This window comes from Saccostrea echinata, unplaced genomic scaffold (genome assembly GCF_033153115.1).
Source record: "Saccostrea echinata isolate AGI-Se365-2 ecotype Australia unplaced genomic scaffold, CSIRO_AGI_Sech_v1 ptg000022l, whole genome shotgun sequence".
Lineage (NCBI taxonomy): Eukaryota > Metazoa > Mollusca > Bivalvia > Ostreida > Ostreidae > Saccostrea > Saccostrea echinata.
This window is the reverse complement of record NW_026889771.1, coordinates 3,799,478-3,816,559: the sequence shown is the minus strand read 5'-3', so window position 1 is coordinate 3,816,559 and position 17,082 is coordinate 3,799,478. Positions and strand designations below refer to the sequence as shown.

The window sequence follows — 17,082 nt, the reverse complement described above, 5'->3', positions numbered from 1 at the left end:
TACAGATGAAGTGTCAAACTTGAGTCCAGTCCATAATTTTCTTTTGAAGAATGATGATTGAAAGTTCATACTTAACAGAGGGCTTACATGTACTTATGACCTGAGGGTTTTCTGACCCTGACTCAAGGTCATTAGTTCAAGTTAAGGGGTACTTTCAGAAAATGTATAATTCCTGCCCATTCCATACCTCTTCACTGGAAAATATTGGTAGTTGATACTTCACTTAAAGATTACTTATGACCAGAGGGCATGTCATGACCTTGAATCAAGGTCATTTTGGCAGTGTTAGGGCATTTAGAATAAGTGTATAATTCCTTTCCTGTCCAAATCTTGTAATGGAGAAAGTTGGAAGCTCATTCTTGGCACAAAGATTTTTTATGTGCTGAGGCAGTGTTAGGACCTTGATCCATTGTCATTTGGGCAACTTCATGGTTACTGGCAGACAATGTATGTAATCCAAGTCTGTCCATCATTAGAAATTGCCTATCTCAGATCATTTGTGTGTATCAAACACATCTTTTTTCTTTAATTCATTGTCCAAACCCTCTGTTGGTTTTTCATCCTGCAATCAAAGCAATAAAATGAGGAACAAATGGAGAGAACAAATCCTAACCAACCGTGGGTTTCCGACAGTATCCTAAATTATAAACTATAGATAACCCAGAAATGCACAACATATAACATTTATTTATATAAAATAAGTTTAACAACTACAATGTATTACAACCCTGGCATAATATATGCAATATTGTCTAAAACACGAGTGTGTGTTTTTGGTGAGCAGCCATTAAGTTCTGGGACTTGAGATGTCAGACACATGAGGGGCCCGACGGCACACAGAAGAGAGTCTAACAGGACTGATAGGCTTCCCTGCACAGCAATCAGACCCTGCAACATAATAATGTTATATAGAGCATATCAGAAGATACACAGAAGGGAGTCTCTAACTGGACCAATAGCTTTCCTGCACAGTGATCAAACCCTGCTACAGAACAATATTTTGTAGGCATATCTAAAGAATGAGAAATAGTACATGTAAACCTACTACTTAAGAAAACATAGGTAATCAAAGATTATATACATTGAAGGAAGCCTCACACCAAATGAATGTTCCTGTAGTGTGCATCCATTGATGCAACATTCATGTAAGTTTGGTATTTGTAGGACTTGGGGGTTACTTGGAAATGGGCAATCTTCAAGACTTTAACCTGGATGCTCATCCAGAAAATATAGGCCAGAAGAAGCAAGTCTGGTAGTGTACATCCCTAAATGCATCATGCAAATGCAAGTATGGTTCAGGTAATGTTTATGGTTACATGGGAATGGACTTGCTCTAAAAACTCTGAACTTTGCATTGACACTAGGGATATAGTTTAAGCTCATCTTCACTCCATTGAAGTAAAAATGAAAAGTCCAAATGAATTATAATACATGTACATGTACTTATACCATATATACACAATGTTATTCAAGCACTTCTATAAAGATACATGTAAATTTATATAACAATTTCTAAATTGGGAAAAAGTTTGTCATGCTCCACTGCATTGTGACTGGACTTACCCTGTGTTCTTGCAGTCTTATTCCTATAATACTAAGAGAATCCCCTACCAACTTCAGATGTGCTGCTGTATCTATAGGCTCTATACCAAGCACCTGCAAGAAAAATTATTTTGTTAAATGTTAATTTAAGTGCATCAAGTACACATATAATATTAAAATAATCCAAAACTTTGAAAACCCACAACATATCTGCAGAAAGACGTCGGCACAGACTAATAATATAAATCCCTCAAATAAATGGGTTTTTATTTAATAGTACCTTAGATGGACTAGTAAATGGTTCATCCGTTAGCTTCACAGGGCCAAGTCCAGGGTTATTATTGGTCGAATGATGTTTTGTAGAGTGGTGTCTTATTGGTGGGTGATAAATAGGGGGCGGAGTATTCGAGCTGCTGGGTAGAGCTGGGGCTGTTGATACGCTGGTTTGAGATGCTGTACTCCCGCCACCTTTGCCTGTCTTTATCAGTAAACCTTTCCCCAGTAATTTACGAGCTTCTCTTTTTGCTTTTCTTTTCCAGGCCTGAAAGTCGAAGTGTAACAAGAGATGTTTGTGAAACACTTATGCCCCCCCCCCCCCCAAATAATTGGAATTTTTCTAAGTCCAAGGGGCATAACTCTGTAAAAAATTGCTCGATCGTACCCATAACAGAACTTGACCTAAACATTCTTAAGATAAATCTGAACACAAAATTTCATTTCAGTATGTGCAACCTCTGCAAAGAAAATGAATGGAAACTGCAAATAATTGGAATTTTTCTGAGTCCAAGGGGCATAACTCTGTCAAAAATTCCTCGATCGTACCTAAAACAGAACTTGACCTAAATATTCTTATGATAAATCTGTGTACCAAATTTCATTACAGTATGTGCAACCTCTGAGAAGAAAATGAATGGAAACTGAAAATAATTGGAATTTTTCTAAGTCCAAGGGGCATAACTCTATCAAAAATTGCTCAATTGTACCCAAAACAAAACTTCACCTAGCTAGATATTCTTAGGAAAAATCTGTATACCAAATTTCATTTCAGTATTTGCAACCTCTGCAAAGAAAATGAACGGAAACTGTTGGTGGACTGACAGACTGACCGACAGTCAGCAGCAAAGCAATATGCCCTCCCTTCTTCTAAGGGGGGGGGGGGGGGCATAATTATCAGATATATCAATACTAATTCAGCGAGTTTTTCTGGGAGTTTTAAGACAGTTTCTATATGTTTAAGATATCATAAAATGGGAAAAAGTAAAAAAAATAGAGATATGCTTACATACATGTAAATATTTACATGTACATGTATATCAAAAAATTTTCACAATAACACAAACATTTTAAAAACATTCCCTACCAAGAAAACTGTTACAATTTGAAATTTGCTTGTCAATATACTGTAAACCAACTTTAATTCATGTTTGAGAAATATCCGGGAGTTTTGAAACCTTGTTTTACTCCATATATCTCTGTGAACTATATTTCATTGTGTGTCTATGTAGAATACTTCCTCAGTTGTGAAAATAAGTTGCCAAAGATATTTTTGAACTGACGAATCATGAATAAAAGTTGTTGGGAATAAGTTGGTTTACAGTAATTCATGACACTAAGTTATGCATTAAAATCAAGTACAGGGTGTTTCATAATATATGTTACATTTTGAATCTTCAATTTGACAAACACAAGAAAAAGATACAGACAAGTGATCTTATCAATTTGATACATGTATCCATAAGATTCATTATGTACAATTACCAACTAAAATATTGAACACTGGACAAAATCTCAAACATTAATGAAAATTGGCAAAATTTCTAATTTAAGTCATTTTTGTAACGTTGAATTTCACAACGTAAAAAGCCCACATAACATTACATTGTTCTAAATGATCTCCACTATTTCAACTACAAATGAAAATTGCTTCTTGAATTTGTTTAACCTTGTCACACATTTTTGCTTAGAGACTTCTCATTTGAAGTTTTACGATCTTTTTGAGTTCATTCAGTATCTCTGGTCTAGGACTGTATATCCTGTTCCTAAAGAACCCCTACAGAAAAAAGGCCCAAAGACTGAGATTGACAAATGCAGAGGTCAAACTCTTTCCTTTGGGTATATCATTATTGAAAATTTGTACGCTAATAACTTCATATCATATTTAAAAGTCCAATATATGCTGGAAATGCTGATATTGCCAGCATAAATTTCTAAAACATCCATCTGACACTTCTCAGGAGTTTGCTAAATTAAGAGTCTCTACTTCACCAATTAAATCTTCGGCTCTTGAAGTCCGTAGGCTTTCTGAAGAACCGTGTCATTTATCGCATTTTGCCCGTCCCTCTCCTTTAGCCTTCTTACTAGCCTTCTGAATAGCATCCTAGAAAGCTTCCATTCTTTTGGAATATTTCCTTCTTCTACAACTTCTGAATGAATGTTGGCGACATGTATTGAAAAAAAAATTGCTTTACAATTCAGCAATATGTTGAAAAGTTAAGTCCATTTCGAAAAATATTCAAATTATGACATTGGTGTTTATGTCACAATTAATCAGTGTAATATCATGATATCCATGACTTTTTCTCATGGAACAAAAATGCAGTATCTGATGTTTAAAATGATATATATTTTGTACTAGAAATATGATAGGTAAGAAAAATAATTAGATTTAAAAATGTAACATATATTATGAAACACCCTGTACATATTCTTATGAAATTTAAATCACATTTAAGCATTCTAGAGGTTGAGTTTTACTTCGATACAACTGTCACAATAACTGACCATTTTGTCTTTAGCTGGAACACTTTGCCAAATTTCTCCTAGTCTTCTACTTAATTGTGCAAAATCTGAAAAAATTATATGCTTAATAGACAAAAGAATATACAGTAAAATTCAGTTATTAGGAAGTCAATGTAAAACTTTATCCTTCCTGTGGTCTCAATATAGTCCTGGAGACCATGAATTGAACAAACTTAAACCTGTACTACTCATGGCTACTTGCACATCAGCTTAACTAAATGTGGTCCAGCTGACAGCTGTTCTTGAGAATTAATATTTCTAAACTTTCTTCTTACATATTCATACACTTTGACACCCCTCCCTTCTCATTCATTCATCTTTTATTTCCTCTATAAAGAGATAGTAGCATATTAGATTATGTACATATTATATAGCATTAAAACAAACAAAAGGAAAATAAAGTGTCAAATATAATGTCAACTACATGTACAATGTCGCTCACAATTGTCCGTGCAACAAATTTACGTGCGAGTATGCCGTGCATAACCTTTGGCACTGCGCACAAGCATAAACTAATAATTTTAAGTTCAGTTTTTTAAAGTCTCTCTCTTGAGGTTCTGTTAGAAGTGTTTCAGATTTCCGCCCCAGGAAAATGAATAAAAGATCTTTTTCATGGAGACCACAAAGTTCTGCTCCAAGTCTGATGTCAAAGGAGTTAATGATTGAGTTCCACCATTCGTTGTGACAACCAGACAGGGCACCACAGGAAAGCGTTACATGACAGAAAATGTCGTCATATAGAGAAACGCACAAGTTGCACGTGAAACTTAAATTCAAATAAACTTAAATCTATACTATGTCTTCCCAAAGCACACTTCACCTGGATTAATATAGATAATAAATTGACTAGAAATATGTCCATAGGACATGAATGCCCCACCCATGTATATTTGTATTTCAACATGAAAAGAAATATATAACTTCCTTCTTCGGTCAGAGATAATTAGTAAAATATGACGAAAGTAGGAATAATTTTTATTACATATCTTTAATACAAAAGACATTTATGATGAAACTGACACCCTTAAAACAGTTGTCCATTATAGCAGGGTACGTAACGTTGATTCAAACCATCTATCATCTAACAGTTAATTGAAGTCTCATTGTTTCAAGATCATTCTCTCATATTTAGCAAATCTTTATATAAGACCTCTTAAGTATATGGTAAAATTGCTCTTACAGAGATTTATTGGTATATGGAGTTTTATGAAGTACATGTACCCCTTTATGGAATTATATAAGATGAACTGTAACACACCAGCTAAAATGTATTTTATGGTCGCATTTAGCGAGTATTTCCACTTAATTTTGAATCCTGATTGTATCTCAAACAGTTTCTTTGAAACTAATAGTTACATGCAAAGTGTGACTGACAGACAGAAGACAGCTAGATATGACAAAACACCATATGCCCTAGCCATATTCATGAAGGGGCATAGAAATATATCAATTTTTTTTGACCTGTGAAAAGACCAATTCTGAAATTGCTATTATTACCAATTCCTGGATTTTCATTTAAGACTTTGTATCGCACACTGTTGCACCACATGGTGTAGGCAGTCAGACGTTTCCTCTTCTTTTCCTTCTAAAAATATCAAAAGCATGGGTTTTTTTCACAGTATCAAGAAATCAAAAGAAAGTGATAATTCAACTTAAAAATTTTAAAATGGTAATAAATAGTCAGGAAAATCTGTTGAAACACAACTTGAAGACAAGGTAAGGAATGAGTGAAAATTCACTGACAGGTCACCAAACAAAGAAGCTGGTTAATAAACCTGGTCTGTGTCAGCAGCAGCCATGAGAAGAAGTTTACCTGTCCAGTGCTCTTCTTGTCTTTATTAGTAACAGCAAAGGACTGGCCATCATCTAAAAAACCCATTTTTTTTGTTTATGTCATTAAGAAATTTTCACAATGAAATTCTTGTAACACCATCGTTAGCTGGAGCAACCATCTATACCTTTCTTGCCTTTCTTTTTGCTGGGTGTTTTTTTACTTGTACCGGTACTTCTCTTGGGAACTTCATCTGCAATAATCAGATTCCCATCTTGTGTTTCAAATTCCCAGTCCATATCATCTTCATTATCATCCAGGTCATCATCAATCAAATCATCATCGTCATCATCATCCTCTTCATCATAATCTTCATCATCTTCATCCTCGTCATCCAGAATTGATACTGATTGTTTTCTTTTAGTTTTCTTAGCCTTAATTTAGATAATATTTCATCATAAGACATTTTGTTTTTCATATACAAATTGTACATGTAGCATAAAAAATGCAAATTTCAGATTAGTTTCTACATCATCAGAAACTAAAAATCTACAAGACTGCACTCTGTTAACTTGGTAGACTGATAATATGACATTATCCTAACAAAATATATTGAAAACTCTCAAGAAAGGAATGGATATTTAAGAAATGAGGTATCTTTTTTAACATCTATAGGGATGTAAATATGGGTTGATCAAATCCCATAGATGCAACAGATGTTTCAAAATGATACCTTATTACATTTACATTTGTGACTGACATATAAAAAAAATAATAATATTTGTGAATTATAATTTAAAACCCATGAAATAATTTATTTTTTCAAACCTCAAGGGTATAAATTGAATGCGCTGAAAACGTTGACCCCTTAGGATGTCACTGTGAAATCACATCGACTCTTTATGACTTAATAATGAATTTGTTGTCATCTGTTATTATACAGTGATAGACAGCATTGCTCAAATAGTGTTATATAAGACAAAATGTTTTCAAATGTAAATATCAATCTCCTATGCAGAGTTGTCGTTCGTTCCTCTCTCAGACACCTCTGCAATGGGCTCGCATCAAGATTTTTGACATAACGTAAAAAACATAACATTTCAAGGATTATTTCAAATTGAACCAATAGTTTTAGATCTATTTAGTAAATATCTATCTTTAAGGACTATCATTAGCGCAGACATTTAATTATAATGAATTTAAAAACTGCACTATTTCTCGTGCTTATCACTGTGATATATGTGAGCCAATGACAGGTGAATGTATGAGCCGATGGTAGAGAGTGTGTAAATATTTTAGGAATGACTCTAATTCTTTGGCCAAATTATTCGAGTATAACCTGGTTTGGGTCAGTTTACACTTTATAATCCGCAAAGCGGAAACTGACCCAAACCAGGTTATACTCGAATAATTTGGCCAAGAATTAGAGTCATTCCTTATAATTTAATTTTAAAATCATTAAATAACTATGGGTGTAAAATTTCGTTGCTTTTTATTAGTTCAAATTTGCCGCTCAATAATACAACCGTAGTAACGGAAGTAACGGAAGTCATGGGAAGCGAGGGGAGGTAAAAACTGATACATAAGCCTAGCAGCCTTGTTGTTTGAAATGTTTAAATGTGGTAAGATCGAATTATTGTTTGAAGTTAAAGGTACTTTTATTAAATCTGGAATTTTCCATGAATCCCAAGGACTGGAAATGAGAGGATTGTATGGATACAGATGATTCAGCTGGTTGTCGAGGGGGGGGGGGGGGGGGGGGGGGTCCCCATACCAAACCAGGTTATACAGAAATAATTTGTGTTCCTTTTTGGATATTAACCAATCAGAGCCTAGAATACAAACAAAATTAAATTATATGTGTATATTACTGTTTACCTTCTTTTTATCCGTCCCTGCCCCTGATGTTGACGACTTATTGCTCTCTACAGGACTGATGACGTTGGCAGGTGCTACGTGACCAAACGCATCCCCACCCGGTCCCATGTGAGACACAGAAGAGCCCTCTGTAGAAATTTTCATTTTAATTGGCTTCTTCACATTTTTGTCTGACATAGGAGAGTTGATTTGTGACAGAGTTTGTGTAGAGATAACTGGTTCAGAAAACTGGGCTGGTTTATTTAACAGCATTTTAATAACACTTTTACTCTGGACATCTCCTGCCATGCTTGGACCAGGTTCTTCTTTGATTTTTGGTTTCGGTGTTTTCTTTTTAGCTGGGGTTTTAGTCGGTGAAACACTTCCTTCTTGTTGAGCTATTTTTGTCAGATGTGTTAACAAAGCTGAGCCAGGGGCAGACTGAGGCAGCAAGATGTTGGGATCAACTGTATCAATGGGTTCATCCTTCACACTAAAATTCTGGTCCCCCATAACTGTCTCCCCAGGGCTGACAAAAGGACCAGACACCATTATAGGTTCAGTCTTCACAGATCCAAGTTTAGGATCATCAACAACCCTGACCATCTGAGGATTTTTTCTCAGCTGGGCCAGAAGTGTTGACTGGACATCACTTGAAGTTGGTGTGTTCAGAGCATTCATTAGATTCAGCTGTATGTTGGCTGCCTGTAAAATCTGTGGTTGTATGCCTGTTACTGGAGCAGCTGATACTGCTACAGTCACTGACTCCGGACTTGTTACCTTTGTCAGTCTTTTGGTGGATTTTACTTTTTCAGCCTTTTCAAATTCCTCCATTTCTATCACTTTGGCTGATTTCTTTCTAACCTTCAAAAGAGGGGAAAAATCTAATCCATATCAGTTTCCACCTACATGTAAACCTTTCATTTAGATTATACAAACACATATTACCAGTAATAATAGCTAACACAGCGAGCAGCATGAAGCAACTCTTGCACTGCGAGCACTTAAAGCAGAGCTGGGCGAAGAGAAAATTTGGACTGCTGCATATTCCAAATGAATTTTTTCTGAGTAACCTTTGTACCCATTATGTACTGCAAATAGCCTGTTTTTCCATATCTGGGCTCTGCTCTTTTGCCCACATTCTTGGGATAACCAAAGAAGAGTTCACAAATTAAAAAAGTAACCCACTGTTGCTTTAATGGAAATTGCAGAGATAGAGACACACTCTTTGTCAAACATTGCATTTTTGAGACTTAATTTATATGAAAATGCAACTAACATACGACATTAGGTCTTGTCACAGTAATGTCTTGTGCAGTTTGACGAGAGTTGGATCTAAGTTAAAAGAGGTATCCAGTAATAAAATATACACAACTGACCTCACCTTAGCAATCGCATCGTCAACATATAATAAACTATTTTGTCATATTCTATTAAACTAACAAATCTCAAATACTTATAATAAATATTAGTTTTATGCTCTTTGCAATAATATGGTATTTTTTTTATTTGTCATGCTCTGCTTCCTAACTATTTCTATATAAACAAGTTTACAACTAAGGAATATTTCTAAGGAGATGAATATTTTATTATTTTCACTGATGATTGTTTTTTTACTCACTCTTGATGACTTTGGAGTGTCTAATGGCTCCACTTTTGATTGGAGTAATGGTTCTTGTGACACAATCATTTGAGGTGTACCAGAAATTAGATGTGGAGATGCAGCAATAAGTTGCGGTGAACCACTGATCAACTGTGGAGTTGAACTAATAAGCTGAGGGGCTGAACTGATTAACTGTGGAGCTGAGCTGATTAACTGAGGAGCTGAGCTGATTAACTGAGGAGCTGAGCTGATCAACTGAGGTGCTACACTGATCAACTGAGTAGTATTAATCAACTGAGGGGTGGCACTTATGATCTGAGGAGTAGCCATAATGAGTTGTGGATTTGAGCTGATTATCTGAGGGGTGGCAGCAAGAAGAGATGGTGTGGGTTTCAAGTCAGGGATCTCTTCTGTTTTCGGTTCCCCTTCCTGGCTTTCTGGTGGACTTTCATCTCCATCATCTTCATCCAAAAAGCGAGCTGGTTTTTTTCTGGCTCTTCCGGATCTAGAATGGCTAGAAGCTGTAAAATCAATGCAAGAGATACATGTAACATTATAGACTTTATATGTATACAAGTACTTTTTGATGTGGAGACATGGTATGCAGAAAAATGTAAGGATTGATCACAGAAAAATACTAGTGATATGAACTGATATATATGCAAGCTACTTAAACTTCACAATATTTAAATTTTAATGTGTCTGTAACAAAAAATCCAACTGCACCAGAAAATATTTGTGAATGACCAATAATTCCCCTGGCATAGTCCAACAAGTAGGCGAGTTTCATACATTTTCATGTATACAATATTAATGTTTACCATTTTATGCCCTGCAATAAAAAAATGTTCTGCCATCATACTTTTGTTGAGCTCAGTTTCAAAGAAATTATTCAAGATATTTTTAACAAACTTCATATGCTGATATATATTGATGAAAGCTATTCAACTGCATCAACATTTATAGACCTTGACTTTTCCTTTGACCTTGCACTCACTTTTCAAAAATTAGTGTTTAGCTCAGTTTCAAAGATACTATTCAAGATATTTTTATCAAACCTTATATGCTGATACATTATGATGAGAGCTATTCAACTGCATGAACATTTTTGACCTTGACCTTTCTTTTGACCTCTGCCCTCACTTTTCCTAAATTTGTATTTAGCTCAGTTTCTAAGACCCTATTTCAAAATATTTTTATTATATCTTACATGTTGATAAATATTGATAAGAGCTATTCAACTGCATCAACATTTTTTACCTTGACCTTTGACCCTATCTCATTTTTCAAAAACTTTTGTTTAGAGAGTATTCAAGATATTTTTATCAAACTTCACAATGCTTATATATATTGATGAGTGTTATTCAACTGCATCAACAATTCTCACCTTGACCTTTCCTTTGACCTTGACCTCACTTTTCTCAATTTTGTGTTTAGCTCAGTTCTAAAGAAACTTTTCAAGATATTTTTATCAAATTGTTGATACATTTTGGTGAGTGCTATTGACCTGCATATTTTTTTTTACCTTGACTTTCCCTTTGTCCTTGACCTCACTTTTCTTAAATTTCATTTAGCTCAGTTTGAAAGAAACTTTTCAGAATATTTGTATGTCAGCTTATACCCTGATAAATAATTTGGTGAGAACTGTTTCCATTTTTTTTTACCTTGACCTTCCAAATGACATTTGACTTTACTATTTATTGTCTCTTAAACTCAATTTTTAAGAAACAATTCAAGATATTTTCATCAAACTTCATACACTAATACAAATTGTCATGTTGCGTTAATGAACCCTGGCCTGGGATTCATGTCCAATGGACATATTTCTAGTTTACATGTATTACAAAAGGTGCTTACCACCACAGTTACTGGAACTACAAGAAGTTAATGTAAATATAGAGGATGTGCATGTATCCTTTCTGTACAGGCACATTCTCTATATTTGCATTAACTTCCAGTCCCTGTGTTTACAACAGTAATGAAAAATACAGTGAAGTCAACAATTACCGGTCAAGTCAGGATGTTTCATTGATATTTTGCAAAGTTGTTTGATTTATTTTTTATACAATACATGTACTAAAAGTACAATTTGTGAGTCATCCAAGAGTCTTTTTGTTTTCAAAATAGGTACTTGGGAACAATATTTACAGACATATTTCAACAAGGCTTTTCTGGGGGGAGGGGATTTCAAGAAGTTCAGAATTAAATAGATTTAAATAAATTAAGGAATTTAAAAAAAAAATGTTATTTGTTAAATGGTGAAACAAGGAATAGTCATCCCATCCACCCATGCACTCTTCATTTTGTGCAGACATGGGGTAGGGAAAGGAGGGACGAGTGGGATCAACTGTAATCTCTCATATTTCACAAAAAAATTATTTTTTCTGTTTTTAAATACAGATATCAATAAGGATTCAGAAAAAAAATGAGTTTAATATATCAGGATTAAAAATAATAAAATTAAAATTCCAAAAACAAAGATTTTTTTTGCAAGGTACCATTAACACAATTTAGTTTTTATATTTTCCCTGAAGAATACTTTTATAACTCTAGGTTACACAGTTGTCACTAGGTTTTGAATACTGAGTTTTGACATGTTCCATGTCATGAGATATGGGAACCACAACTGGAGACACTGATTTAGTTTGATTTATATTATTATATATCAGTGTAAATTTACATGAGCTGTGACCATTATGAATTATAATTAATCAGTGTCAATTTACTTGAGCTATGATCATTATGAATAATTTCTTAGGTATAACTGAATATACATGTCATACGTTGCAGCTATAATTTTATTACTTACAGCTTTTATATCAGCCTAGATAGAATGTTCTATCGTTAAAATGATATTGTCCTACGGACCCGGTTTAAAGATAGAATTCGTTCCGTGTATTGGCAATGTTGCAAAATAAACACGGGCGATAACTCGAACTCTGTGCATTTTCTATGAACAATCCAGAGAGTTCCAAATATCAACATGGCATTAAATTTGAAGCGAGGAAAAAACGTTAACAAAATGAGTTGAATTTTCGTATTAATATGGATTATTTTTTAGGTTAAAAGGCATATACAATCTCAAAAAGGTTTGTTATAATTAATTTGGTAGTTATTTTCAGTGTAACTCCTTTTGTATTCTTCAAAATCATTTCGGAGTGGATCCACTCCGATTTGCTACATTGCAAGTATATGGGACGTATTCTAACTGTGGTGAGGGCTTGTCCCGAGACACAGTTAGATTATTCTAACTAATATCAGCCATGCTGCAGAGAACAAAAAAATAAAAGTAGGCTGTCAACAAAGCACAAACATCTCTCTTCATAATCTAGTGAAAATAACTTGCCAGATCTGCTCACATACTCACTACATAGATGTTAATGGCAAGCAGTAAATCTAGTACATTTACTGCCGACTCCAGACTCCTGACTCTCTTGGATTTATGTTTTTTGTTAATATCCTCCTTATCGCAAAACAGATTTGGTTCAAACTTTTCAGGCACATTAACATGTTGAACTTAATTCACATGAACACAAAAATTCAAAAATATTATGAATGTTGGAATTTATGAATGAAACTAGATGAATAGGTATCCGTTTTTGGTTTCTATATTTATAACTTAGTACTAGATTTTACCACTTTTAGACAGATATGTCATTATCATAATTAATATTGTCAATATATTTATGTATATGGGAACTAACTTCAACATAGCAAATATGCCCACAAAGTTTGAAGCATATCTTTTCAGTGAAATGAAGAATATTAATAAAAAATCACAGTCCAGAACACGGGAGTTGGAAATCAAAAGGCCTTGATTTAGCATAAATATATATAACATTGTTATCATATTTATGTATGTCTGAATGTATTTCAAAGCAGAAAATGTGCTGGACAAGTATGAAGCAATTCTTTACAACAGAATGAACAACATCAATAGAAAATTGAGAGAGTCAGGCATCGGGAGTCAGCAGTATTATTCTGATTTACCGCTTGCTGATGTAAATATAACGAGTATGCGAGTGAATCTTAAATCTAATTCTAATTGCTGTCTTCAATGCACGAGTTTTTTAATTTCGTTTGTCCGATGTTCTGCTAATGTTGATTTTTCAAAATTTTGTTATTGATTATACAGACAGAAATGAAAACCAATAGACCATCGGTAACTGCGGTACTGCTCTTTTGCAGGGCAAAATGATATAGTTTGGTGAAATATGACGTAAAAGTAATTGTTAAATATACGTCATTTGATTATCTGTCAACAAAAACTTCGCCAAATGTTATTATTTTGCCCTGCAAAAGAGTAATGCCGCAGTTACCATGAAGGGGCTAATTCTTCAAGACCAGTGTATTAAGTTTTGTTTTGTTTTTCTTTTTTTGCTTTAATTTAAACAATATGGGCATGGCATAAAATACATACGAGTGACCCGGAATTGGCGACTTCTCTGTACTTGTTCAAGGGAATGATGCATAATGAAAAATAAGTAGATGTGTGTGTTTCGACTGAAATTCCCCCCTGACATATCATGCAGCATTAAAAAATATTTATGACATTAACGATTATTCTTCATTAAAATGTTATTAAAAGGAAAAGAAATATTGCAAATAAAAAGACCAAAAATTTTCACATTCATCGCTGCTTTTGAACATCTTTACTGAAGATGGCGAGTATTCAGCATCACTATCTCTCTTTCTTTTGCTTGCCATTTCGCCTTCCGAGCTAATAAAATCCTTCACTTCCTGTTTGGGTCTTCAGAGGTGAATAAAGTTCTATCTTGGTTCAAAATCAATTTTAAAAAATACGGTGAAAAAATAAGGATATTTGGATTTTGTGTTTGTTGTTCAGAACCGGTCTTTTATCTTTTTTTTTAATTTTTTTTTTTTTTGGCACGCGGTAAAACTAGTACTGCCGTCTCCCAACTCTCTCGGATTAGTGGTTTTAGGTTCCTGGTTTACTGATTCTGACGACCCGGCGCGCTCGGGTTCACTGGGGATGACCGCTTGGGAATTCTAGTTTTGGGGCGACTCTGAGCACTAGGGACAGTTTTCACTGGTACACCGGCGACCCACTTGCTTGTGAGCCGGTACTGCGCACGCATCAAGCCGGGTGGCCCGATTGAGCCGAAAAAATTGAATAGGCTCAAGCGACTTCAACATGGCGTTCTTGGAGACATTAACAGTATCGAAAGTAGTTTATTCTAAGACATGAAGCTTTTGATCGAGGTACTCTGATGAAATTAACACGATTGTATAAGTTTAGTTAGGTAACTTTTTACGATAGGAAGAGTACAATATTTCCATTAATGCCAAATGATTCTAAACGCGTTGCCGGGTATTGTTCGATTCGAAATTTATCATAATCAAGTATGCTATAGATTTTACCGATTTCGGACTAATGACATTAATCTGTTAATTCTCATATGTAGCATATCGCTGATATCTGTATGTATATGTGGGAATTAACTTTAACGTAGATAATATACCCAAGAAGTAGGAAGCGACTTATTATTTATAGTGAAATGAAGAATACTAATCGAAAGTTCTCAATTTATCACATTACACGTTACATTATCGTTAACATATTTATGTATGTGCGAATGTATTTCAATATCGAAAATGTGCCTGGCATGTATGAAGCGATTCTGTTGAGCGGTATGAAGAATCAATAGAGAGCTGAGAGAGTCAGGAGTCCATCTAGAATTTCGTATATGACACTTAACTGCCACTGCCAACTGCTCATGCCAATGCTTACTGCCACTGCGGCTTATTCTTAATACAAAAGCTTGAATGCAACAATATTACTATAGTGGGAAAAATTAAGAGGCGGTTCCAGGAATGTTTATAATGGTAAGGTAAAGGAATGTTGAAGAAAACAAAAGACCGAAACTCCAATATTCCCAGACAAGCAAAACAAGGGTGATAACCCTGGTCTAGCCGATAAGAAATATACCAGAAACACTAAGGAAAATTCAAAAATTCTTCTACCATGAGTAAATTGATTTCTGAAACCTTTTAATAACATTGTATCACAAGGTATTTTAGTCTATGTAAAAATAATTGTCCCTAGCCAAGGGAAGCAATTAAAGTGGCGGGGGGGGGGGGGTACAACCCAACAGAAAACCCTTGACAACGGCACAAAGTTGCATATTTCAGCATCAAAGAAACCTTAAGATTTCTTTATATTTCAGAGATTTCTGTTCAAAATCATTGAATGAAAAGTATACATATCTATCCATGCATCAGTTATTTTGTTTATGTTATGTAGCCTTAATAAACCCCGTTAATAGTTGACACACGCCAGATACTGTATTTAGGTATATGCAAAATATATAGATGTTATTCAATGTTTTGTAGTTGAATATGGAATTTATTTCACGAGTGGGACAGGATATTTGAAATTTTTACGAGGGAGAAACACGAATGAAAATTTTTTTTTTTTTTTTTTTTTTTTAAAATCCTCAGTGTCTCACGAGTGAAAGTTATTGGGGGGGGGGGAGGAGGAGGAGGGTTCCACAGGCAAATTTAAACTTGAAATTTCCAACTCAGAAATTTTTGACAAGCAAAAACAAAAACAAAACAAAACAAAAAAAAACACACACACAAACAAACATACAAAACCCTAAACCCCTTTCCCATGCAGGCTTAAAAAACGTCTGTATTTCTTAACGGGGCCACGTTTTCTAAAAGGGGGGAGGGGTGTCCAAAGTCATTTTTTTTTTTAATTTGCTTCAGTATATGCATTTAATAACTGCAAATTCCAGGGGGAGGTCTGGACCACCCCCCCCCCCCGACCCCCTCTATATCCGCGCATGATTGCATTTGGCAGAAAGCAGTTGCCACTCGAATAAGTTATGCCGTCACGGTAGCTCAGTCGGTACAGCGCTCGCTCAGTCTGTGATAGGAATGTCGTGCGTTCAACAGTTTTGTTCAAATCACGGCCGCGACTGACCTAAGTCAATAAAAAAAAAAAATAGATAGCAACTGTTTCTTCGCCAAGCGCTCGGCACTTTGAAGTGAAAGATGCGGGTCCTTCGGTTAACTGACGTTAAAAACCAATGTCCCGTGTCACGGTAGGCGTTGGCACGATATATAAAGAACCATCACTGCTCAATGGCCCTAAGTGCCGAGTAATAAATTTGAAAATAAATTTGAAGCTCTTCGCCGGTATGTGGTGACGTCTCCATATGGGTGAAAAAATTTTCGAAAGGGACGTAAAGCAACATACAATCAATCAATCGAATTACAGTTGCAGAATCCTTTCAAAGTTATGTCCTTTGACCGCCGTCTGTGGAGAAAAACCCATAGAATCTGTAATTTTTGGTTTGTAATTTTGTCACTTGACTGGAAAAGAATTGTGCATCTTGTATTCTCCCAGGATGGGTCTATACTCACTCTCAACCATCGACTCATTTGAGAGAGGAGCAAACGACAACTCTGAAATTAAGGGAGATTGGGGTCTTACTCTACCAATACATTGAATAAACAAATTTAAAACACACGGATTTATCTG

The 17,082-nt window shown here is 34.9% G+C and overlaps 1 protein-coding gene across 1 annotated transcript; it reads right to left on the bottom strand.

Annotated features, from left to right (window-relative positions):
* Window positions 1–667: 667 nt before the first annotated feature.
* LOC133190239 (nucleoprotein TPR-like) lies at window positions 668–14,304 on the bottom strand. The gene is made up of 10 exons (XM_061325751.1): window positions 14,201–14,304; window positions 9,591–10,093; window positions 7,991–8,833; window positions 6,300–6,546; window positions 6,155–6,207; window positions 5,839–5,926; window positions 4,324–4,388; window positions 1,823–2,083; window positions 1,564–1,656; window positions 668–888 (listed from the first exon to the last, which is right to left on the bottom strand). The coding sequence occupies exons 1-10, from the start codon at window positions 14,277–14,279 to the stop codon at window positions 721–723; spliced, it is 2,400 nt and encodes a 799-aa protein (XP_061181735.1). The 5' UTR covers window positions 14,280–14,304; the 3' UTR covers window positions 668–720.
* Window positions 14,305–17,082: the final 2,778 nt, after the last annotated feature.

Excerpts from the sequence above, each read along its gene's own strand:
- LOC133190239 (XM_061325751.1), bottom strand. The coding sequence starts at position 14,279 with ATGGCAAGCAAAAGAAAGAGAGATAGTGATGCTGAATACTCGCCATCT. Across the intron at positions 5,927-6,154 it reads ACAAGAAGAGCACTGGACAG|AAGGAAAAGAAGAGGAAACG; the intron begins GTAAACTTCTTC and ends TGATATTTTTAG. Across the intron at positions 2,084-4,323 it reads TTCCAGCTAAAGACAAAATG|GCCTGGAAAAGAAAAGCAAA; the intron begins GTCAGTTATTGT and ends TTCGACTTTCAG.